The sequence below is a fragment of the Neophocaena asiaeorientalis genome, unplaced genomic scaffold (genome assembly GCF_003031525.2).
Source record: "Neophocaena asiaeorientalis asiaeorientalis breed wild unplaced genomic scaffold, Neophocaena_asiaeorientalis_V1.1 scaffold67, whole genome shotgun sequence".
NCBI classification, from domain to species: Eukaryota; Metazoa; Chordata; class Mammalia; order Artiodactyla; family Phocoenidae; genus Neophocaena; species Neophocaena asiaeorientalis.
This window is the reverse complement of record NW_020173731.1, coordinates 2,668,876-2,694,279: the sequence shown is the minus strand read 5'-3', so window position 1 is coordinate 2,694,279 and position 25,404 is coordinate 2,668,876. Positions and strand designations below refer to the sequence as shown.

General features: G+C 36.2%; 1 protein-coding gene across 1 annotated transcript in view; it reads left to right on the top strand.

Moving 5' to 3' along the window:
* Nucleotides 1–7,384: 7,384 nt before the first annotated feature.
* KCNK2 (potassium two pore domain channel subfamily K member 2) overlaps nt 7,385–25,404 on the top strand; it is a 215,534-nt gene continuing 197,514 nt past the window's right edge. The window contains exon 1 of the mRNA XM_024751067.1: nt 7,385–7,768. Within this exon, the coding sequence (XP_024606835.1) occupies nt 7,735–7,768 (34 nt within the window). The 5' untranslated portion in view covers nt 7,385–7,734. The remainder of the gene's footprint in view (nt 7,769–25,404) is intronic.

Sequence of the window (25,404 nt, the reverse complement as noted above, 5' to 3'; positions counted from 1 at the left end):
TATTATTATCCCCATTGTACAGATAGAGAAATTAAGGCTCAAAGGGAAGAAGTGAAAAGTAACTTGCTTGATGTCACATGGATGTTGCCCACATAGAGCTAAAATTGGTTATTCCACAGTCAGTACAACCTTCATGGAATGCCTACAGTGTGTCATGCCCCAGGCTAGCCATGGGACCATGTTGTTCCTCTTTCCCCTGGGCCTTCTCTCCAGATCTCTGTAGGATCTCTTTTCTACTTGGGCTGATCTAGGCCTGATCCAGTCGAGAGGGGCACTCTAGACTCCAATGCCTCTAGCCTCTGGAAGGACTGGTGGATAGGATACTAAGATTGCTTTCTTCTTGGAGTTGCTCTTGCCCCAGGGGGCCAGAGATCCAATCCCTTCATCCCCCACCTCAGGGGTATCTTCACCTACTTTATTTTGCTCTTTACTCTCTCAGCCAAATGGCGCAGGACCAACAATTCTGAAAAGATTCCTCTTCGAAAAGATTGCCTTGGTGGCTTTACTTGCCTGACCTCTCTGCTTGGTAAGTGCTGAAAGCTTGTGATTGAAATTATTTTACTGGAGTTACCTCAAGTCTGTATAGGCCATGGTCTCTCCTCAATGTTTTGAAGTGTGTTGACTCTTACATAGGCTGTGAGTGAATATTAAATTATTCTTCCCCCACAGGCAGCAATGAATCAAGTACAAACGGTCTGATTTCTGAAATGATCCATAAAGCTAAGTAAATGGTACTGATCTGGATCCATAATACTGGATTATCAACCCACAAATTAATATGCGTGCCTTGATTTAGAATTGGGCAATAAGAAAGATAAAAACAAAATCATTTAAAACATCTGGATTGTTTTGCTAACTATATTATGAAAGTATACTGTAAATGGCATTAGAAGTTTGCCTTATTTTCTACCCAACATGACATAAAATAACACACATATAAAAAACTGTCAAATGGACATCTGTCTTATAATATGCCTCTACTATTAGCAGAGCAACTGAAAAAGAGCTTTGGTTTCAGGCCCCATAACATTTAAGAGAGAAAATATTTTAAACTAAAATATATTATAAGCTAAAAGTCTTCAAGGTACTCATCTCATTTCTATATAATTTTAAGAGTCTGAAACCCTGCTTTCCTGAAGGATTATTGTTCTTACTGATCATTTTCCAAAGTATATGGCTGCTATTTTATAGAGTTCATATTTATTACTTTGTGTAAAGCTCTTTTTCCCACTAGCAAAGAACAAAACAAAACCGTAAAAAGCAAACAAAAATTCTGGGGTTTATAAATTCTTTATGTTCATATCTTGTGTCAGAATGTCACCATATAGTACTTAAGGATTTTATGTGTGTGGAATTTTATATGGAATAGTAAAGGGAAATAAATGATCATAGATATATGTCATATATATCTATATATTACTATATATTTATATATAAAACTGTATTTGTATAACTGTATATATATATAACATATAGATATATATAAAATTATACACACACATATACATACACAGATGTCTTACCCTGGATTCCCTTGAAGAATCCCAGGGTAACTAGAGGAAAAAGGCAAGTGTGGCAGATAACAATGGGAAGCAAACACAAGATGATATGGTACCATACTGACCACTGCTTCACAAAGAGCCATAAAGAGACATGCATAGCAGCTGTGCACCTGCTTGGCCATATGTGATATCGCTTGCACAGACGGCATGGCAAAATCTTGTATCTGAACAGCCCATCTCGGGGAAGAAGTGAGATGATATTTATCTACCAGCTCTCTTCCATCTTCTGTTTCCTATTGGTCACAATTTGCTTCACGAGAGTTGCTTCACCTACATTTAGAAAATTCTATCATCTGGTCCCTTCGGCAGCTTCGGGGAAGCCAGATCCCACTCCATGTGATGTGTGCTTCTGGAATCAAGTCTGGAAATGGTGGAAGGAACCAGAGACTTAAGACATGTTGCTTGTTTGGCCTCAGGTATAAAATCGTGCATCAGACCCACAAGTAGATCTCAAGGTCAGCAGCTGAGATGGAGGAAGTTGCTGAGGGCCTGGGAGACAGCTGAGGTCAAGAGAATATAGATAGGAACATAAGATGTGATAATACAACATCAACCAATCAGTCAATCTCCAGATACAACATAATATATAATGCATCCTCAAATCTCTGCATTAAAGGAGGAAAAAGAAGTATGTATAAGCTTGTATAGAATATAATATGAAAATATGCTAAGCTTTGGAATGGGTGTTTGTATTTCCTGAGAGCCAAGTTAAAAGTCTGAAAACAGAGTATTGCAAGATGTATTTGGGAGACCTGGCTTAGGAAGCTAAAGAAAACCATCTTTGCCTGTCATCCCCCCTTTTGTCCTTGGGTTAACCACTTGCAGTAAAAGTATGTTTGTCTGGAGGTAGACAGGATAGTTTTCCAAACAATGCCAAGAATCAGATGCCTGGTAAGAGTTGTCTTCCCAGAGCAGAAGAAATAGTTAGATCTGTCGATTTCAAAGAGCTTCCCTCCAGGCTGCCTATAGAGTAAACAAAAAGAGGTAAGAAGCCAACAGTGCAAGTGGAGAAGTTGAATCAATAAACTTGAAATTCAGAAAACTGCAGTGTGAATAACAGTCTTTCAGATAAACAAGGCTGAGAATTATAAGTGCTTAATTTATGTGTATCTTCTAGGTGCTATAGGAAGAGATCTATATAGGAAAACGTGCATTCTAGAAATCAACAACATGAGGGATCAAAATAAAATTATTAGACCAATATCCTTATAAGCAGAAAGCTATTATGTAATAAAGTGTCATGAACAAGTTGATTTTAAAAATAAGGGGCAGGTTTAGTCCCAATTTGTGTGCCTGGCGTTTTACCCAGATCTGCCACAGTGGGTATCTTGGCAAGGGTTTCTTTATGTTGTGGCATTCAGGCATTTGGGGGCTTTGTGGGGACTTTACCTGAGCCACTATAAAGAAACAATCCCACTAAAGATAAAAAGGCGTGTGATTTTAAAGGCCAAATCACGTGCTCCACTGGTTTTACACTTGAAACCCATTGGAACCATACTGGGAATGTCAATGCAGGTTTTTACCATTTTGGAAACACTTTGGTCTCTGAACTGTGATTAGCAATAACTAAATACAAGACATCAAACCTCCATGTTACTTGGAGGACTAAACATAGATGTCTTCAATATACTTTGAATGTTCTTAATATTTGAAGAGAATTTTTTGAATCTGTGCATTTTATTTTTTTTCAATCTTATTTTACAAATTCCTATTCTATAAATAACAGAGTGTTTTAGATAGAGAAACTTAAGGTGCTCTGCCGTTTGGTAATGAAATGAAGGGCAGAAGATTTAGAAAAGTTCATGTACCCAAACCCACAACAAACTAAAATTATAAATTCATGTCTAATGAGTCCAGTGGTCAAAGACTTTGTACTGCTGCCAGAATTGCCAAATTTTAATAAAACTGGACTTGAACATAAAAAAAAAAATAAGGGGCAATTAACTTTAGGGTGGGATTCTGGAAGTACCCATTAGAGTTCCATATAAAGAATGGAAGAATCCAAACTCTTGAAACGCTAAAGCTTTCAGGAGATAAAAATATCTTTAGGAACCTTTTAATTGTGGGTTTGATACGCTAGAAAGATCCAACAGTTTCTGCATTATTTATATTCTGGTGGCAAATCACTTCTTATAATTTGTTAACGTAGGCCCTAAATATATATATATTTGCAGAGCCTGTTGAAGATAGAGATTGCTCCACAGAAATGAAACCTCTGCATCTGGAGTTTCACGCTCGTGGCCTGTTGGGTAAATCATGCCTACAGATGTTTTTCAAAGTGTTTTCAAAATCAGGAAAGGTTACATAAAATTTTAATATCTGGCCATACTAGGTGTTTGGTCCTTCATGGCCAATATTGGCTGGAGGTGAGTATAACAAGTGTGCCCTTGATACTAGCGCTCTCCTGTTACCTCATTCTCACAACTCTATTCTATTGAATCAAATCCACTGTCTCCTGTAGACAGTTGCATCTGTTAACTGCATTCCTCCTCAAACAATCACCTTTAAGAAAATTACTCCAGAGAGACGTAACCCGAGTGTTCATCTTTTAACTTGTTAGTGCTTGCTAACTGGTTTCAGCACATCTGGTGGCTTTCTTTGGCTTTTATGTATTCCTCATGGCCGTCTCTGGCCATACCTCCAACTTCGTCTCCAACACAGGTGCCATTTTGGTGTGTTGCCTGGGCATTCTTAGGATACTTTCTACCCATTTCAATTTGAGATTTGGCTTTCATCTTCTGTCTTGGAACTAAAAGCTAATTCTAGTCTCACAGGTTGATGCCTCCTGATATTGTCGTAGGTTCATCCAAGTGACTGAATATGACTGGCTTCTTATTTTCAATATGCCTTTGGTATATAGATTGTATGAATGGCCCCAATTTTCCATGCCTCTCCGTATCCACATCCTTCGGTGCTGAATCCCTGCCACCCTCGAACACACACACTAACTCTGGGCTTGGCAAGTTGACCCAAACAGAGGCATTAAAATGCACTTGTACTTTTACACTTCCTCTCTTGACTTTGATTGCCTTGAAAACATATTTAAGCTGGCCAGAGAGGGATATGAAAGACAGGTACAAGTGAAGACACAAGAAGAGCTCAGTTGTCCCAGCTGAGTCTATCCGATATCAGCCTGCAGAAAGCTGACCCCCAAACACATTAAAGATCACACAGTCACCTACCTGATATGCAGCTGATGCCCAGATAAGGCCAGAATTGTCTTGCTGACCTATAAAATAGTCAGCAATAATAAATGTCTATTATTTAAGCCGTTGCATTTTGGAGTAGGTTTGTTACATAGCAATGACTAACTGATATAGCATCCCAATTAGTGAGATTTTGGTTGTATTTACCATATAGTCTTCTCATGAGAAATGAACCTATAGGAAGAGCTTGGGCAGCTACACACTTAACAGTGTGCCAGGAAAATATTCTTATAATATTTTGAAGTTTCTCAGAAGCAAAATAATTGAAGGGTTACTTTGGGGTAGGTTGTTTTCATTTGGGAGCATGTAAACATGTCTCATCTAAAAACTGACTATGTTCTGGGGACATTCAAACCCAATATTTGTGTTGTAAATGGTGTTCAAAACCCATTGCCGCATAGGTAGGGGAATCTTGGGCTGGCATACAGAAAATATTTCCCAACAAACCATTGCATTCACTGTTACTTTGAGGTCTCTATGCAGAAATGTGATTGGAAATAAGTGCATTAGGGACGTCAGAAGGTTTGGCAGTGCATTTTAGATGCTTATCTGAGCCACACAAGTTAGGAATCTGGGATGGAAATCTCCTAAGAATAACCATTCTCACGAAATTTCCAATCCCTCTTTTTCTTTTGGCAGAATTTAAAATTCCATGGAAATGGCTCATGTCACAAGACTTCTGTGTGGTGTTGGCCAGCACCAGGAAGAAGAGTGGGCCAGGAAAGGAAAACCAAACCAATGTGGCTGCTTCTTTTCACACCTTTGAAAAGGTTTGGGTTTGGCTCAAACCGAGAAAGAGCACTTGGGGTTTTTATTTTGTGCCAACTCCTTGAAATACCATTCACCTGACTCATGGAGCTTTGAGCATCAGGAGGAAACAAGCCCTTAACCACCATTAACCACTTCCTTATCTCTCAACCCCACACTAACCAAACATTCGTGAATCCCAACATGACTTTCATCCCAGCAGCTTCCACCCTCTCCATCCTCCAGGTTGCTCCATCTGCTTTCTCATATGCAAATATATAAGGTCAGCGAATGCTCATGGGTTAAGACTTTTTCATCAACTAGTCTAATTCTAAGATGCTAATTTAAAGAGATCTTAATTTCTAGACCCTAGAATCATTCACAGCACTGAATTACTTGACAGTCAATAATATGGTAATATTTGGATTCAAAATGCAGAAACTCTTTCCCACGAAGTTAAAACAGGATAAGAGTAACCTGATTTAGTCTATTTTTCAAGTTGCCAGTGGCTGGCATGAGATGGTACTAATGAAGCAAAGGTCAGGGGTTCACATCTCTGTCTGGTTCAATTAGCATTATTATTTTTCACATTCCCCTTCCATCCCCCTCACTCTCAGCCAAGTCTCCTACAAATTAGCGCAGCTGTGCAAAGGGATGTCCAGAAAAGAGAGCACAGAAAGGATTCAGTGGAAACTCACTCTTATTTCTGGAAAGCCCACTGACAGTTTATGTGCTGTATTGCTGCGTATGTGGACATGTATAAGTCTGTGCATGGTGAGGATTGTTTTGGTATGTGCAGTTATAAATATGTGTCTGTCTCTCTAATCTCTCTCGCTGTCATACGATTTGAAAAGCGTGCATTGTTTTAGTCAGGTGAAAGGATTATGTTACCTGAATACCGGTATTTAATGTACATTATCACATTTATTATCATATCAAAACCAGATGTTTAAAATTTGGGCTAGAAAGTCCATAACACGGATTGTATTACCTCAGGGTCACCCTACCACCTAATGCTCACTGCTCAGCTGGTATTTTGTTATGGCTCTAATAGAGCAGTAATGTGCTTCCACAAGTCTTAGTCTGGTATTAGATGACATGTGGGCTAATTTTGGTGGGTTGAGCAGACGGGTAGGGGGTTATACAAACCAGAGCAATTTGCTTTCCCAACAATAAGAAAATATGTGAAGAATTATTGCTAATAGTCAAAGCTTCTCTCTCTCTCTCATTCTGGCTTTGGCTTGTTCTCTCTCCTTACTCTTACTCTCCCTTTCATTCTTTATCTTTGGCTCCTTTATTTAAAATTTGTTGTCATTTTTATTGTCTCCAAATGCCCCTCAAACTTACTCCAGAAACAGAAGCTACCTCTAATTACTAACTTTCTTATCTCAGCAAAAACTATTTGAAACCTTCCTCCTATTTGCCTTTCTTGCATTGCTTCTGTACTGATAAAATTAAAACAAGCAAGCTCAGAAAAGTGATAGCATTCTTGATTTAAGAAATTATAATCCATGCAATTTAGATAAGGCTTAAAAAAAGAAATAAGAGCCTATGTGGAACCAAGCCAACGACTCATCTGTTTGCATTAATAGGTTCCAGCAATGGTACTACAGGCACGGAAAGCCTGTTCGCCACTGCACTTAGCAAGCATATGAGCTTAAAAATAAACTTTGACAATGTAGATCTCTTTGTCCTTTCAGGAATGGAAAACATTATGTACTTCAAAGCATACTAAGCCTGATTGTAAAGTATAGTTGGGATATTGTTACTGTGGCAATTGGCAGTGTCTTTAGGCTGCGCACAGTACATGGATGCTTCGGGTGCAGTAGTGCTTGAGTCACAAACCAGTGAGAGTAAATGATGCTGGCGATTTTGATATGCTCATTTATAAGGAAGAAACTTCTGTCTTTTAAGTTCTCTGGAGCACTGCAATATATTTCCTCCTTTCCATCAGGGAATTTCCTCCTGAACCAAACTGCAAAAACAGAGTATTTGAGTAGCACATTTCACTTGCATACAGCAGCGTTTGTTCATTTTTGACTGTTTTTGGACAGGAAATCAATCTACAGGGTAACACTCACACATAAAAAGGAAACAATATGGGACAATGGCTTGTTAGTACAAGTGACTCTGCTGGGGAAATTACCGACAAGAAACCTTGGAGGAAGAACGGCATTAAAGATCAAAAGCATGATGACTCCTGATGAAAACATCCCCAAATGATGAACCCACAAGCAAGAAGGAACTTCTACTGTAAGTATTTTTGCAATAATCAAGTATCTTACTATTTTCAAAACTTCTAGCGTATGTGGAGTAGATTTCCAAGCAAGTATTTGATGTAGGGAGTCTTCATTATAGACAAGTCTATAATTAAACTCAATGGGTGGTTCCAACAGAGGGTTAGTTACTGGAATTTTTTTGCATGATCTTGCAACACAAATAAATTGTACGTTGACGTGGGCATGTTTTATACAATAGGCATGTTATATCAGGCTTTTACTGTGTGATGTATTACTTCTGGCAATGCAAAATCGATCAACGTTAGTATCTATAAATTCCATTACATTTGGATTCTGGTCATTTGAATGATGTATACTTTGGTTTCATGTTATGGCTAACCCTGTAATCAATTTTTTTCATAAATAAATTGACACACATTATTTGTAATTTACTTAGAGAGAATATTAGCTCTTTCCTTAGTGAATCTAATTTGTATTGTAGGGAAGAGGTGGCTTAGAATTTTAGATATGGGGAAGGAAAGGTATGATAGTTTAAAACTTGGGAACTAAGGCCTTTTAAAATCTTTACATTTCCATAATTTCTTTGGTAAGGAGTTTTGTTTGAAAATTGTTTAGATGTCTGTATATAAGACTTCTATATAACAATATTTAGTATTCCATAGTAATATTGTTATGGTCTTGGAAAGGTAAAGCAAGCTCATCAACAGCATAATCCTATGTAATTATTAAGTATAGCTAAGTCTATCTTTAGTGCCTGGCATAGACTACATACTTAATAAATAGTTTTTAAATGTTGAATGTATGCTGGTGTTGCATAATAGGACAGTTATCCTGATTGTACAGTAATCATTTACATAACAGGAACTTACATGAACTTACACATGAATGTGATTGAATTGTTTAACAAAGAACTGAACAATAATAGGGTTACACTGTTTTGCTGTTTTCAAGAGGGGATTTCTTTAAAAATCAATTTTCTAATTGATTTCTATTCTTGGTTGTTTTTCTTTTGAAATACAAAAAAGTTTGTCCAACTTACTGTTTATCTGAAGGGTAATGTTTTTGGAGCAAATCAGTATGTAAAAGATCAGCTTATTTCCAATCAGTATGTAATTTCCAGGTGCTAGTTTGTGGCATTGAGACTTGGAATTAGCAATTTTGGAGCCCCCTCTGCTGAGGAATAATGGGTAGGTCAAGACACTGGCCAAGTCTTCAGATGGGGGAGATCACATTTTTAGGTGTAAGGGGCATGAAAATAAACTGAGAGGTGAGTGGATGGAGAGATTCTTGGAGTCAAACCAAGTGTTTCTGGAGTGACAGAAGAGAAGCAGAAAATATGGAGAAAGGCATTGAGTGGGAGAGAGCTGAAGAGGTAATGGAAACTCATTACAGATGCCATCTTTGTCTCATATGATGCCAGATAACACTATTCTAGTACTTCAATGTTTTCTAGATCACTTGCTATAGATACTTGTTAAACTAAACACATGTCCTTCTGCTACCACAAGTAGGAAACAAGAATGCTGTACACATGATTTTATTGCATCTTATTAGAAGTGATGGTGGGATCCTTTGGGTAGGAGATGATAGAAGCTGTAACTAAGCAACAATTATCATCAAGGTAAAAAGACTTTTGGATAATCATATATAACATTTGGATAAGCTTAAATTATCCCATTAACTACTCAGTTTAGTTTCCTACTTAGAGATGTATTTTACAAGTAATTTATCCAGACAGATCTATCAGAATGTAACTATAATTAGAAAACGATATTCTATAGGAATCATTTGGAAGTTCGTTTAAGAATTAGAAAGTTGGTTGATATTGTCTACATGAGCATTTTTTCAGGCTAAAATCACCTGGATTTATTAGGTAGAATTCTGAGACCCCAGTCAAGAAATGATGCAATATTAGGGAAGTCTTTTAAGCCTTCCTTTTTAAGCAAAGGGAAGGCATTTGATTATAATCTGAAAGCCAAAGTATGGTAGAATGATTTTGAGAATTATCTTCAAAAGGAAAATATAGTCTTAGGTTGTCCCTTCCTCCCCCCACCCCCAACCCCCCAACACCAATCAGGATATTGTTATTTATTTTTATTTTTTTTAAAGAAGATGTTGGGAGTAGGAGTTTATTAATTAATTTACTTATTTTTGCTGTGTTGGGTCTTCGTTTCTGTGCGAGGGCTTTCTCTAGTTGTGGCAAGCGGGGGCCACTCTTCATCGCGGTGCGCGGGCCTCTCACTATCGTGGCCTCTCTTGTTGTGGAGCACAGGCTCCAGACGCGCAGGCTCAGTAGTTGTGGCTCACCGGCCTAGTTGCTCCGTGGCATGTGGGATCCTCCCAGACCAGGGCTCGAACCCATGTCCCCTGCATTAGCAGGCAGATTCTCAACCACTGCGCCACCAGGGAAGCCCAGGATATAGTTATTGATAACAAATGACAATTTGAATTTTTATGGCATATTATATTTTTCCTAGTTAGTTGTTTGACATCAGAAATATCTGTTGCCAGAACTGTCTAAAGATTTGCTGTATCAGGAGGAATAAACTTCCTACCACTGGTAGATGAGGAGGTTCAATGTGGAGGGAAAAGAAAGTATTTTGAATCAGACAAATGTGTATTGGAATTCCAGAATCCTCACTTATAAACCAGGTGACCTTGAGCAAATTACTTGAACTCTAAGCATCTGGTTCCCCATAAATGGGGTTAATAATTTGTGCCTCTTAGAATAATTGTAAAGATTAAATTAGATAATTTACGTTAACTGCTTGGCCTGTAAGATGGTTAAACTACATGAGCTTTAGAGACTTTTCTAAAATTGTCATTCTAGTAATTCTAGATGTTTAAAATAACCTAAATTCCTTGCTTGTGCTAAATGCTATCCAAAGATGCAACTCAATAGAAATATCTATTCACCACCTAGTGAGCTCCTCATATAAGAAAATTGTAAAGCAAAGCTATTACAAGTGTAGTAAAAGAATAAGGCATTCCTGGGATAAGCCGCACTTGTTCATGGTGTACGATCCTTTTAATGTGCTGCTGGATTCTGTTTGCTAGTATTTTCTTGAGGATTTTTGCATCTATATTCATCAGTGATATTGGCCAGTAGTTTTCTGTTTTTGTGACATCTTTGTCTGGTTTTGGTATCAGGGTGATGGTGGCCTCATAGAATGAGTTTGAGAGTGTTCCTCCCTTTGCTATATTTTGGAAGAGTTTGAGAAGGATAGGTGTTAGCTCTTTTCTGAATGTTTGATAGAATTCACCTGTGAAGCCATCTGGTCCTAGGCTTTTGTTTGTTGGAAGATTTTTAATCACAGTTTCAAGTTCAGTTCTTGTGATTGGTCTGTTTATATTTTCTATTTCTTCCTGGTTCAGTCTCGGAAGGTTGTGCTTCTCTCAGAATTTGTCCACTTCTTCCAGGTTATCCATTGTATTGGCATATAGTTGCTTGTAATAATGCAAGGATTCTTCAATATACACAAATCAATCAATGTAATAAACCATATTAACAGATTGAAGGAGAAAAACCGTATGATCATCTCAATAGATGCAGAAAAAGCTTTTGACAAAATTCAACACCCATTTATGATAAAAACCCTCCAGAAAGTAGACATAGAGCGAACTTTCCTCAACATAATAAAGGCCATATATGACAAACCCACAGCCAACATTGTACAAGGAGATCAGCTCGGTGCTTTGTGACCACCTAGAGGGCTGGGATAGGGAGGGTGGGAGGGAGACACAAGAGGGAGGCGATATGGCGATATGTGTATATGTATAGCTGATTCACTTTTTTATAAAGCAGAAACTAACACACCATTTAAAAGCAATTATACTCCAATAAAGATGTTAAAAAAATTTAAAAAAAAACAAAACAAACAAAAAAAAGAATAAGGCAATCAGAATGCACGGCTTGAAAGTAATAAAGTTTTTTTGTGGTGTTTTTGATGTGTTAGGTGGTCTAAATTAATTTGACGGACTGTTCTGTAGTCTTTGATGACTAAGATAGTGGAAACACTGGCCAATTAATTCCCCTTTTCATCCTCTGTTAAATCATTTTAGGAAACCCACCATAGCCAGCAAGGTCATTCTCAGGAGAAATGGTTTTGGAGAGTTTAAGGACAGAAAATTGTTCATCTTCAAAATGTTTCCTACGACATCTTCCCTTGGTGCCTGCCAAAGTCCAAGTTTTAAGTGGATGGTGTATGTCGATGATTTAATTTATTGTGTCCATTTGTTATCAGCGTAAGTGCAAAGCACTTGGCAGAACCATCATTTTTACACTACTGTTTATACTAGCTTAAGCAATGTTTGAGCATCACAGATATGAAATAACAATCTAGCTGTTAGATTTACTAGCTGGAAAATTACTATGTATTTGGGAGAGTGTGAGCAGTGGCTCTTAAAAAAATATTATCTTGCATCTGTCTAGTGCCGTTTTCTTTTTAAAGTGTTTCTACATATATAATTTCATTTTTTTCTCACCTCTGAAGTAGAGAGCGTTGCACATTAACTTCATTTACTGCATAATATGAATAATAAGTCAGAGATTAGGCAGAATTGTCTAAGGAGAAGATCAAATATGAAATAAGACTTTGCATCTAGTGTAATTTATCTAATGGTTTGATGACTATCTCTGATTTTTATCTAGAAATATATGATTCATCTGCTTCTCTCATGCCTTAATAGGACCCTTAAACTTGAGTGCTAATTAACACTTACCTTGTTTTGTGCCTTCTACAGAGACCCAACCAATCAGGCACACAAAAAGAGATACTGCAACTAGGTTCAGCCCCAGTTAGGTGTGCAGAAAACCTGCGTGTCTGGAATTCTCTGACTCCTATACTATCAGTGTATCCCAGACACTTCTAGAGAGTAAAGGTGCTGATATTTGCTCATTAAATTTGTTGTTTTACAAGGGAGTCAAGGCCACAGGCACACTCTTGGCCATCTTCCTTGTCTAAAATGACATGGATTTGACAATTTTATTTTATATATCTTATTTTATTTATATACTATATAAATAAATTTATTTATTTGTATATATATTTGTGTGTGTATATATATAAATAAATAAATACACACACACACACACACACACACACACACACACACACACACACACACACACACACACACGTATAACCAATTAACAAATTGGCAGTATCAGGTAAAACTCTGCTCTATAGCTCCTCAAAGGCTGATAAGCTACATCTTACAGGCATAGATCTTGAGACTCAGGGTATGGTTATATCTGTTGATTTGTGTCTAATAATCAGAAGTCTTCTTGGTATGATTGAAGATTTTAGCCAGTAAGAACCACAATTTACAGGTGCAAGAGAAAACCAGAAAACTATATAGCAGCAGGGTCCAAATATCTTACACAAGTTATACACTAGGTGATTTTGAAATGTGTTGATTTTTTCTCAGCAGCTCCGTCTGTGCAACATTCTTTTAGCTCAGTTCTTAATTTTCATGTAATAGCTTAACGTTGCCACATGTTCTGTATGATACTTTTGGTTGATGGCATTTTATGAAAATATCGGCTCGAAGAGGAAATCTTGGAATTGAGGGCTTAGATGCATTTTGAATTGAATAGATTGAAACTTAGAGAAAACCTTATTCTGTGAGAATATGGCTCACATAGGGTTATCCTTATTACTCCTCCCTCGTGTGAGAGAAACAGCCTCTAAGGTTAGACTTGGTGCAGCAGAGCTAATGGAGGTGCAATTACAGGTCATTGAATTGTATGATGCCAAAATGTTTAGTTTTCACTAGGCTGTTTTTGTTGTTTTGAAACCCGAGGTGAGAGGTCAAGATAAATTGAACAGTCATGTATAAAAGCAGACGGTAAACTTTCCACACCTTGACGTTTTAGAGTTCTGAGTAGTGCAATCTTGGAAAAGTTTTTGCTTCTTTTCCTTTATGTTTTTAAGATTTGTTTTATTTTTGAGAAAGGTACAGGATTCTCACTTCTTCAGGGTAAGATAGTCTGCTCACAAAACACAGATTTTTATTTTGTATATATATTTTGAACTATTAAAAACCTACATAAAGTAAAATTCACTAATTTTTGTGTGCATAGATCTGCAAGTTTCCACAAATGTATAGAGTCTTGTAACCATCACCACAATCAAGATAAAGAACAGCTCCTTCATTGCCAGAATACTCCCTCATGCTGCTTGTTCGTAGTAAAAGCCTCCCCCATCCCTAATCCCTGGGAACACTTACCTGTTTTTATCTCTATAGTTTTGCCTTTTCCAGAAAGTCATATAAGTGAAATAATACAGTTTGCACCTTCTGAGTCTGGTTTCTTTCACTGAGCAGAATGCATTTGTGACTCATCCATGTCTATCAATAGTTTGTTTCTTTTTATTGCCAAGCAATATTTTATTGTACCAGAGTTTGTTGGTTTATTCACCGATGAAGAACGTTCAGGCTGTTTCCAGTTTTTGGTGATTATAAACAATGCTGCTCTAAACGTGATACACTGTAAATGCAGGTTTTTGTGTGAATGTAAGTTTTCATTTTTCTAGGGTAAATGAATTCCTAGGAATGGGATTGCAGAATATTGTAAATGTACATTTAACTTTATAAGAAACTGCCAAACTCTCTTCCAAACCGACTTTACCAATTTGCATTCCGACCAGCAATGTACAAGAGTTCTAGTTTCTTGGCCTCCTTGTCAGCACTTGGCATTATCAGTCAGTTTATTGTTTGTTTTGTTGTTTTTATTTCTTATCCATTCTAAGAAGTGCGTAATGGCATCTCATTATGGTTTTTAGATGGTGAGCATTTTTTCACGTGCTTATTTGTGATCTGAATATCTTGTTTGGTGAAATGCTCAAATCTCTTGACCATTTTTCGTTGGATATTTGTTTTCTTATTGTTATTCTGAGAGTTCTTTTAAAATTATGGGTATAAATCCTTTGTTGGATTGGTAATTTGAAGATATTTCCTGTAGTTTACCTTTCACTTTCTTAACCATCTTTTATAGAGAAAGCTGTTCTAGTTATGATGAGATATAATTGATCTATTTTTTTTCTCTTATGGATCAAGCTCTCAGTGTTATGTCTAAGAATTCTATTCCTAAACCAAACTCATGAGCATTTTCTCCTGTGTTTTCTTTTGTCAGAAGATTTGTAATTTTATGTTTTACATCTAGGTCCATGATCCACTTTAATTTTTTTTATAAGTTATGAAGAGTGGCTTGAGGCATATATTTTTGCATATGAATATCCAATTGTTTCAGCACTGTTTGTGGAAAAAAACCTATCTTTTATCCATAGAATTGCCTTTGTACTTGTATCAAAAGTCAGTTGACTGTATTTTTGTAGGTCTATTTCTAGACTCTCTATTTTGTCCCATTAATTTATGTGTGTATACTTTCACTAATGCCATACTGTCTTAGTTAGTATAACTTTACAGTAAGTCATAAAACCAGATAATGTAAGGCCTCTAAATTTGTTCTTCTTTCTCAAAGTGGTTTTCTACATCCTTTTTCTATATAAAATTTTGACTCAACTTGACAATACCTATAAAAATCTTACTGCAAGTTTGATTGGGATAAGAAGTAACTCTATAGATAAATTTGGGGAACATTGACATCTCAATGATATTTGAGCCATTTAATCCACTTATTTAGCTCTTGATTTCTTTCATCAGTATTTTTTATTTTTTATCATGTAGACTACATTTTTTGTTAGATTCATACCTAGGTATTTCATTTTTGGGAGCTCTTATAAGTGGTACTTTACAAATTATATTTCTTATTTTTATTGCTGGTATATAGGTGTATGTTAGATTGTTTTTGTGTATTGCCATTTATCTTGCAAATTTGCTAAGCTCATTTCTTAGTTCTAGGAGCTTTACCTGGACGTTTTTTAGATTTTTTAAATTTAGATCATACAGTGTAGGAATAGAGACAGTTTTATTTATTTATTTTCTTTCCAATACATGCGCCTTTTATTTGCCTTATTGTACTGGCTAGGGCTTTCAGTACCATGTTGAGTAGGAGTGGTGAGAACAAACATCTTTGACTTGTTCCTGATCTTAGGTGGAAAATATTGAATCATCATCATTAGATATGGTGTTAGCTATAGGACTTTTTGTAGATATCCTTTATCAGGTTAAATAAGTTTATTTCTATTATAATCATTATAATATATGATGCAGTTTGCTAAGAGTTTTTATTGGTGGATTTAAATTTTTTTCAAATCCTTTTTCTGCATCTATTGATATGGTCATGTGGGCCAAAAATATTTTAAATGTAGTCAGTAATCATATTGCTGGTAATATTAATGTTGTTATCTTGAGATTATTCTACATGTAACATGAATTTAAAAAATGAGTAATTATGGTATACTTTAATTTTATCATCTTTTGTGACCTTGAGAAGCAGGATTCCTATGGAAAAAATGAGATACAGATGATATGGAAGAAGTTAAGCATAAACGTTTTAGTACTGAATTTGAATTTGAAATATCAGTATTAACATAAGGTATTTAATATACACACATATATAATATATTATATATATGCAGTTGAGAACATATGTAATAGAGTAGGTATGTAATATAGTATGTATGATATAGATATAGTTATAAATATATTTCTCAGCTGTGTCCACTGGAAGGGCTTTGAAAAAATTACCAAGCACCCAATAACAATGAGAATCTTTAGCACCAAAATTGTGGTCTTGATATACTGTTTTCCCACTAAAGAAGCTAAGATAGCTTTGGGAAATGTGTGGTGGGTCCAACTGTGGATAAAGATATGCAGAAAACGAACATGAAACATCTTATATCATATAGTGAAAAGGCCCTTAAGGCTAATAGGGCTATATCATTGATTCATGAATATGAAACCAATTTTAAAAGGCTACTATTAGCTAAAAATGAGACAATTTGAACAGGATAATAATTGCAATGAACTAAATCCATCAAATGTTTAAATCCATGAGTTCATAATGATAAGAAAAATTAATTGGAGATTCAAGGAAGACCTTTTAAAAGTGACAGTTTAGCTGAAATTGAGGGATAAGTAGGAAAGAGCTAGTGAAGACAATGGAAGGAATATACGTGCACAGCCAGAGGATGGGAAGAACTTTGTCCTGTGTAGCAGGAAGACAGTGAGTGAAAGGGAGAGAGGTTCAAAATGAGATTGGAGAAATATACAGGACCAATCATTCAGGGCCATGTAGTCAAGCTTAGGAGTTCATCTTTCATTTTAAAAGCAATAGAAACTTCTTGAAAAGTTTTATGTAGCGAAGGGGCATAATCAGACTTACAGCTTTAAAAGATCGCTCTGACTGCTACATGGCCAATGAATGGAGTTAAGAGCAAAATCAGAGAGAGAGAGAGAAAGAGAGAGAGAAAGAAAGACAGAGAGTGTTAGGAGCCACTGCAAGTGAGAGATGAAGCTGGCTAGGTCTGGTAAGCACCCATGGAATGCAGTTCTCTTTCAACATGAAAAAAAAAGGAATCTAAGAAATACTCGTCGCTCTTTGGGTATTTTATAATCTTCTACCTCCTAAGTACCTGAGAAAATGAGCCCTTTTATCCTTATTCCACTATTATCAATAACTGGTTTAGTATGGTTTCCTCCAGCAGAACCTAGACTCCATGTAATTTTTATAATAAAAAAGAAACAAACACAGATATAGAGAACAAACTCGTGGTTACCAATGGGAAGTAGGAAGGGGGGGTGGTAATATAGGGTTAGGAAATTAAGAGGTACAAACTATTATGTATAAAATAAGCTACAGGGATATATTGTACAACACAGGGAATATAGCCAATATTTTATAATAACTATAAATGGAATATAACTTTTAAAAATTGTGAGTCACTATATTATACACCTGTAACTTATACATCAACTATACTTCAATTAAAAAAAAAGAAAAAACTTAGGAGGCCCTTTTCTGTCTGATAGAGTGATATCACTTTGCTTTTAAAGTCTTCTGAGTGGATAAAATTACCTACTTTTACAGTTTGTTTTTACCTTTTCTGAAGCAAAATATAGACTTTTCAAAAAATAAGATGCAATTAGAGACTGTTTCTTACTGAGTTCACATAAAGAAAAAACATCTCTTTCTATGTAAAAAGGAGTTATTTCTTTCCTTAAGAAACAGCCATGAGCAGGGCTCAGATAAGGTGTCCAGTATGACAATGTCAGTTGTTAATGGCTAGTGCCTGTTAATTGCCGAATCTGTTCTAATTGGTCGGTGCTGATGCATTAATGTTTGTTGAATATTAAACACTCTTCTCATGAATATTAACATAATATTTAAAATTTTCATTTGGAACATATTTCAATTAATTCATCTTCTGTATGGCTGGAATTAGAGGTTGAGCATTCAGACATACCAAAGCGTTCCTTTTGGGTGGCAGGGAGGGAAGACTGTTAGAGAGATTTAGTTTAGAGATGTTGTAGGTCATCTCTTCGTACATTGTCAATTTTTCAGAATGCTTGGTTATTCTCCATGGAGAATACTCCAGCTGGTTTGCCTCTGTTATTCTTTTCTTCCTTTCTTTGATGCGATATTATTTTTTTGCTTTTAAAAAAGAGACCACAATTTCTGACCATATTTTATTAAGAAAAGAAAAAGTTAAGAGGATTTAGTTCAACACGAGTCATCATAGATCTATTGGTCAAAGTTCATAGTATTAACTGTCTTTTCCTCCCTTGTTGAATGAGTGTGCATTTTCTACCATATATGCCAATCCTTTGGTAGCTCGATAGGTGTCCTTCAGATGTGTGATGTTTTGGATATTTTCAGTGGGGGCATTCTTTAAGGATAGTTTTGTACTGTGAACTCCGTTAATACTGGGACCAATTTATTGAATTGGGATCAGTTTATTGAATAAGTGTATCAAGCTTGGAAATATTAATAATCAAAGATAAAGTCTGACTACAAAGACTTTTAGACTACCTTTCTTGAATGTCTTGTAAATTGGTTAAACTCTAGTGACAACACCTATTTTCTTGTGGGGCTCATGTACCATCTCAGAAGCCAATTTCAAAAGAGGATTCCAGAAATATTTTCAGCATCAATACCTTTAGATCTCAATGGTTTTCCAGGGTGAATATTTCAGGATGGTAATCATTTGGATGTATGAATTCTAAAAACTTTCCTTATGCTTTATTCTTTGTTCCCATCACGTACCCTCAAACAAATAATTGGGATTAAAGACTGTCCAACTAAAATGTCATACATAGGATATCACCTTTTAATTTCATTTTATAAGACTCCTGGTCTGCCTTTACTCTAATAATCAAACACATTTCAATAATGATGAGAAGATTTAGTCATTTCAATAATTTTAAATGATCCAAGTTAAAAAGAATCACAGAATGTATATTTTCATTGATGATACCTGGATATTGGATATTAAGAACATTTATTTTAACTTTACAGTAATTGTCTTCTATTTTTGGACAGTGAGAAAATTGTGCTTGAGGTAGTCATGTGAAGTACTTATGATTCTCTACCTATAAACTCAAATGTTTAAGAAATATAATTTGACTTTCCTATGAAGTGAACTTAACTTTTATTTCATGTTCCCTATTTTACTTGGGAGAAATTTAATCTTGGGTTAATTTGGAGTTTCTTCCATTGTTTCAGGGTCTTTTCAGTCAATTCAGGATCTTCTCAAATCCCAGGTTTACTTCTAGGTCTGGGAGCTTTCAGAGGTCCAAGTCCTTGGCATGGATATTTTGACAACTACCTTGGTAGCACTAGTCGTGCCATATCTGGTTATTGAGTCCTCCCAAGTTTTATCCTTCTTGCCCTAAACATCAGGACTCATCAAGTCTGTCTGACAATTTCTGAGCCCCTCTCAGGAGACATGAGAAGTGTATGGCTGTTCCCTTGTGTTCTCCTGGGTCCACAGGGGCTCTCTGATGCTGTCTCCATCCCCCTTTGGCTGGAAACCGTAGGCAGCCATTGCTACTCAAATGCTACCATGCTGAGCAGGGCATAGTGCATTTTAAAGAAATGCTCTGCTTTACTGAGATCTGCAAAGTAAGTTCCAGGTCGCAGGCTCCTCTGGGATTCCCCAAACCTGACTGAGGAGGTGCATTCCCCCTCTGCCTGACTTGGCCTAGCATGGGGGGCGTGTACAAGGCCCCTTCCCAAGGATTTAGGAGCATCTAATCTCTCTTTCTCTCTCTGCTTTTTCTCTCCTTTACCCAGCCCAGATTATCTTTACATTCTCTGAAATAGAAGAGAATAAACCTTTAATTTCATACATCATGATTTTTCCAACTTTAATGTTTACATAAAGACTTTGGCTTTTAAAACTCAGAAGTTAGTGATTTGCTCCTTTGTTCTTTCCTTCCCAGAAGCTGTAAATCTAGAATTGGCTTTATCAGTGGGGGTAGAATCACATAAGTAAAAAGAAATTACTAGGAATGAAAAGAGACAGCCCAGTTACATAATATCCAAGTATGAAGAGTATGGTTGTTTATACATGGCTTTCCACAGCCTACAGATTTTTAAACTGAAGGAAGTAACCCTAAAATATGAGACTTCCATTTTAATGGAACTATTGCTACTGTGAGACAGCTGTGTAAATCCCTTTCGACTGACCAATCTTGCCTTTTAGGAACTTTCTCTAAGGCTTTGTTTTTTGTTGTTGCATTTTTTTTTTTCCTGTACAGTTAAATTAGGAAAGACATTTAGTCTTGGAAATACATGGGCTCTTTGGGCTCCAGCCAGCTCTATTACAAAGACATCTTTCTGTGTACCTCTGTTTGACAAAGAGAATTCCTGCTGTATTATCCAGCTGTGCATAACTGAACTTGTCAGTTCAGTGACTCTTTAATGAATCTCCTTTTAATATCTACCCCCTGGCCATAAGTATGTCACTTCAATATTATTTTATAGTTTGACTTGAGTTACATTGAAACATTTTGAAACTGGAAAGACATGGCAGTATCTCACTTTAAATAACTCCCCAACAATTATAGTCAATAGTTGAGTGCCCTAGTTAGTGAGCCTGGGCATGTTGCAAACAGATTTAGCATCTAAGGATGCATATTATAGCTAAAGTCCATCCATCAGCAGATGTCTTTCAGTAAGCCCCAAATTCCAGATTTGTTTTGACATTAACGTTCACTAACAATGGGAGTGATGCAAAACAATTATACATTAAAAAATTTTTTTTTTTAGTTTATAAGGCACTCTTTTCCAGGTGAGAAAATTTGGATGAGAGAAGTTGCTCAAAGCTAGGTTGGTCTATTGTAGCGATTATGTTTGACCCCAAATAACCAACCCTAAATTTTACATTATACTCTGTTTTGTTTTGTTTTGTCTCCCACCACTATACCCTGATGCCTTTGATGTTTTGTCATTAGGACACAGAAGAGAAGGGCCAAATCTGCATACCCAGCGTTGGGGATCCCCCCACCCCTCCGCCAGTGTGAGTAAATCCATGGAGGGCACAAGTAAAGCCACTGCCAAGAAGTGAGCAGGAGAAAGGACATGTGTCCCCTTTGTGGATGGGGACATTTATTTTGCTTCTGGCAAAGTAGTGGTGGCATGAAGTTCCTGAAGCAGGTGTAGGGACCTGGTGGGGTGAATGCTTCTGCCAGGCACAGCTCTGCTCTGACACCCTGTGGACTCATAAGCCACATGGACTAAAGCAATCTCTGGATGGGGCCAGTATTTGGTTGAGGACTTCCAGGCTGGAACCAAGGCTGGGGCTGTGTCAGGTGTCCACACAGCATCCATGTCATCTTCTCACAGCGCTGGTTCACAACATTAAGAGGCTCAGTGTTGCAGGTGTCTGCCTGCCCAGAGAATATCCTGGCATTTGAGACTGTGTAAACCTATGCTCTCTTCTAGGTTTATCAACACTGCTTTCATGCAAAGACACTTGTGCTGGCCACGGTTACTGCAGCAAAATAGGTTTTGAAGATGGCTTGCAATTTTCTGCCCTAATTTTTTCTCACACTATTCCCATGACTTCTCAAAATCTCACCTATGCACTAAATTCCTCCTCCTTCAAAAAGCTTTTCATGTCTGAAATTCCCACTGAACAAATGTTTCTTAAATGTTAAAGAGCCCTAAATGAGGAAAAACAAAAAAAACCCTCAGTGATTCATGAATTGTTTTCACTATGTAGGAGACTATCTGGCTACTGATCAGACATGTATTAATGATATAAAAGTCTGTGTAGCCATCCCCACCTACAAGAGCTAATAAATTAACAGCCTACAGGCCAACAGACTCCTACAACGTTTTTCTTGCTCAAGCAAACATACATATCTCTAGGAGTTTATCTTTTTACTGAAATAAAATTATATTATACACATTACATTTCAGTTGTGTATTTAGCTTAATAATATGGCCTGGACATAAATTGGTTACAAGCAAGTATGTCTAGTGGTTAAGAGCCAAGGCTTCAGGGTAACACTGCCTGGGTTCAAATCCAAGCCCAGGAGCTAAGTAATCATGTAACTTTGGGAAAGTTATTTAAGCTCTAGTTTTCTAATTTGTTAAATGAAAATAATAATAATATGTACCTCATGGGGTTGTTGTGACAGTTAAGTAAGTTAGTCCACATAAAGTGCTTACAAGAGCACACTCAATGCGTGTAGTTACACCTTGTCCGTATGGGTCAGAAAATATGCATATACACACAAACACAATTTTATGTAAATGAGATTATCAGAATGCTTTCATTGCACTACAATATTTCCGTTTTGCTTTTCCTTTTAGTCCCTACTGTCTTTCTTCTTCTTCTTCCCATAATTGCCTCTCTTGCTCCAACCACTTGAAGTAACATCAATGTGAGCAAGTATAAACCCTCCTAACTAGTGTACTCTTACATGAATTCTTCTGTAAAGTCCCTGATGATTATTGAACCAGATCTCACATTTATACATATACATATAACATACATATGTGCACATATACACACATATGTGCATATGTTTTTGTCATTGTTTGCTCTGCAAAAGTGAAACCATATTATATACATTTTTGGGGGCATATTTTCTCATGCGTGAGTTGCTTTTGGGAGTCTCTCCAGGTTAGCAGACACGAACAGTAATATTGTGTCCTGTGGATTACCGTAACTTATTTCTTTGTGTACACATATTTTTACCGCTACAAAGAGTACTGTAATAAACAACTGGGCTCACATATATTTATTTACTGGTGGTTATATTGCTATGGGACATATACCCAGGAGATACATTGCTGGGTCAAAAGGTTTATGTATTTTTAACTTTAATAAATATTGTCAGATTGCTTTCTGAAGAAGCTGTACCCATTTGCATTTCCACCAGCAGCGCAAAAAATACTTTTTTCCACATATCCCCACTGACAATGATATCATTATTTAAAATTTTTGCCAGTCTGATAGGTTTAAAGGGATGGTTTGTTGTTAACTCAGTTTTCAATTTCCCTATTAGTGAATTTAAACAACATATTTATATGTATTTATTGGCCATTTGGATTTGCTCATCTGTGAATTGCCTATTTATATCTGTTGCTCGTTTTCCTCTTAGGCTGTTGCCTGTTTCTTGCCGATTTTTAAAGCTCTCTTTATATAATTATAGCTTTTAAACCCTTATTTGTCATCTGCATTGCAAACATGTTTTCTAAGTCTGTTATTTGTTTACTGTCTTTATTTATAGTGTCTTCTGCCACACCACAGTTCTTTATTAGCTTTTATGTCTTCCCCAGAAGCCCTAATGAAATATTAAAATTATAGTTATATTTACTACTTTACCTGTTTTTTTATACATGACATGAGCTAGGATTATTACTTTAATTTTTTCAGGACGGGTACCCAGTTTGGGGAGAAATTTTGTTAAATAGACATTTTTTCTCCACCAAATTGAATTACACCCTCATCAAGTATTAATAAGATCAATATGATTAATAGATTTCTTAGGTTCCATGCCTTTCTTGTTCAATTCAGTTTATACTGTTATTTTAAAGGGAATGTTTTCTGCTTTTTCTTTTTCTAAGGATATATGTTACTAGAGAAGAGAAAATCTATTGAGTTCAGTCTGCTTACCTGGTATGCAGTCATTCCATAAATTCTCTTATCAATGCTCATAGGCTTTCTCTTTTAGTCTCTTAGATTTTTAAGTACACAATCATGCCATCAGCAAAATAGTTTTACCTCTTCATTTTCAATATTTCTAACAACTATTTAATTTTCTTATCTCATTGTTTTCACTAGACTCTCCAGGCTAATATTGAATAAATGTAGTGATAATATCTCTGCTTGATTCCTGAATTTTACCGGGTTCTTTCAATTATTTTGACATTGAAAATACTTTTGACTCTTGGTTTTAGTAAATATTTCAGTGGTACCCTCTTCCTATCTTAACTAAAGATTTTTTTACTGAGATTGGCTGTTAAATATTATCAAATGTCATTTCAACATCTATTAATAGGGTCATATGAGTTGTTTTCCTTCAATTTGCTGAAACACTAAATTACGATGATAGATTTTCTAGTTCGAACCTCTTCTTGCACACCTACAATATACCCTACTCAGTTAGCTTCAGGTTTTTGTTGATAGGTAGCTGTATTCTATTTGTTGAAATTTTATTTAGAATATTTGCAATTACTTTCTTAAGTAAAATTGATCTATTTTAATCAAGTTTTGGTATTTAGTTTATACTAAGTTTATATAAAATTGGGATGCTGTCCAGATTTTCTGTGGTCTGGAATAGTATAAATTATATTCTTTGAAAGTCTGATAGACCTCAGCTATGAAAATATCTGATGGATCTTACTTGCCTTTCATTCACTTCTATAGAAATTGGCCAATAAAAGTTTCCTCTTTACTTTGGTTAATGTTAATAACTTTTGTATTTTGCTAAAAATTATCCCCTCTGACTGGCTTTTCAAATTAATTGTCATAGATTTGTGTGCAATATGTCCTTATAATTCTTTTAATTCCTTCTGCAATTGAGGTTGTCTCATGTCTCATTCCTAAGAAAACTAATATTATAAAAATTTTCCCTTTTTTTCTTAACCAAGCTTACTAGAAGTTATACGATTTAATGGCTTTTTTAAAACAGCTTTTATAATCCTGTCTTAATTTTATTTTTTTAAATGTCTGTACCTTTAATTTCAGTATCATCTTTATTTCCTCTTTTCTACCTCTTTTTTGTTCTGTTTTGTCATTGTCATTCTAATTCTCAGGAATTATACTAAGCTAAAGTCTTTTTAGCCCTTCTTTTATAGCAGAGACATTTAAACTTTGCATTTTCCTTTGGGTAAAAATTTCACTCTTTCCCATATGTTTTTGAATTTTTCAAAATTGTGGTATATTACATTTGGTGAAGTGCATAGATCCTAAGTGTACAGTTCAAAGAGTTTTTTTTTTTTTTAGTTAATTAATTAATTAATTTTGGGCTGCGTTGGGTCTTTGTTGCTGCGCGTGGGCTTTCTCTAGTTGCGGCGAGCGGAGCCTACTCTTCGTTGCATTGCGCGGCTTCTCATTGTGGTGGCTTCTCTTGTTGTGGAGCACAGGCTCTAGGTGCGCAGGCTTCAATAGTTTGTGGCGTGTGGGCTCAGAGTTTGTGGCTTGTGGGCTCTAGAGCGCAGGCTCAGTAGTTGTGGTGCATGGGCTTAGTTGCTCTGCAGCATGTGGGATCTTCCTGGACCAGGGC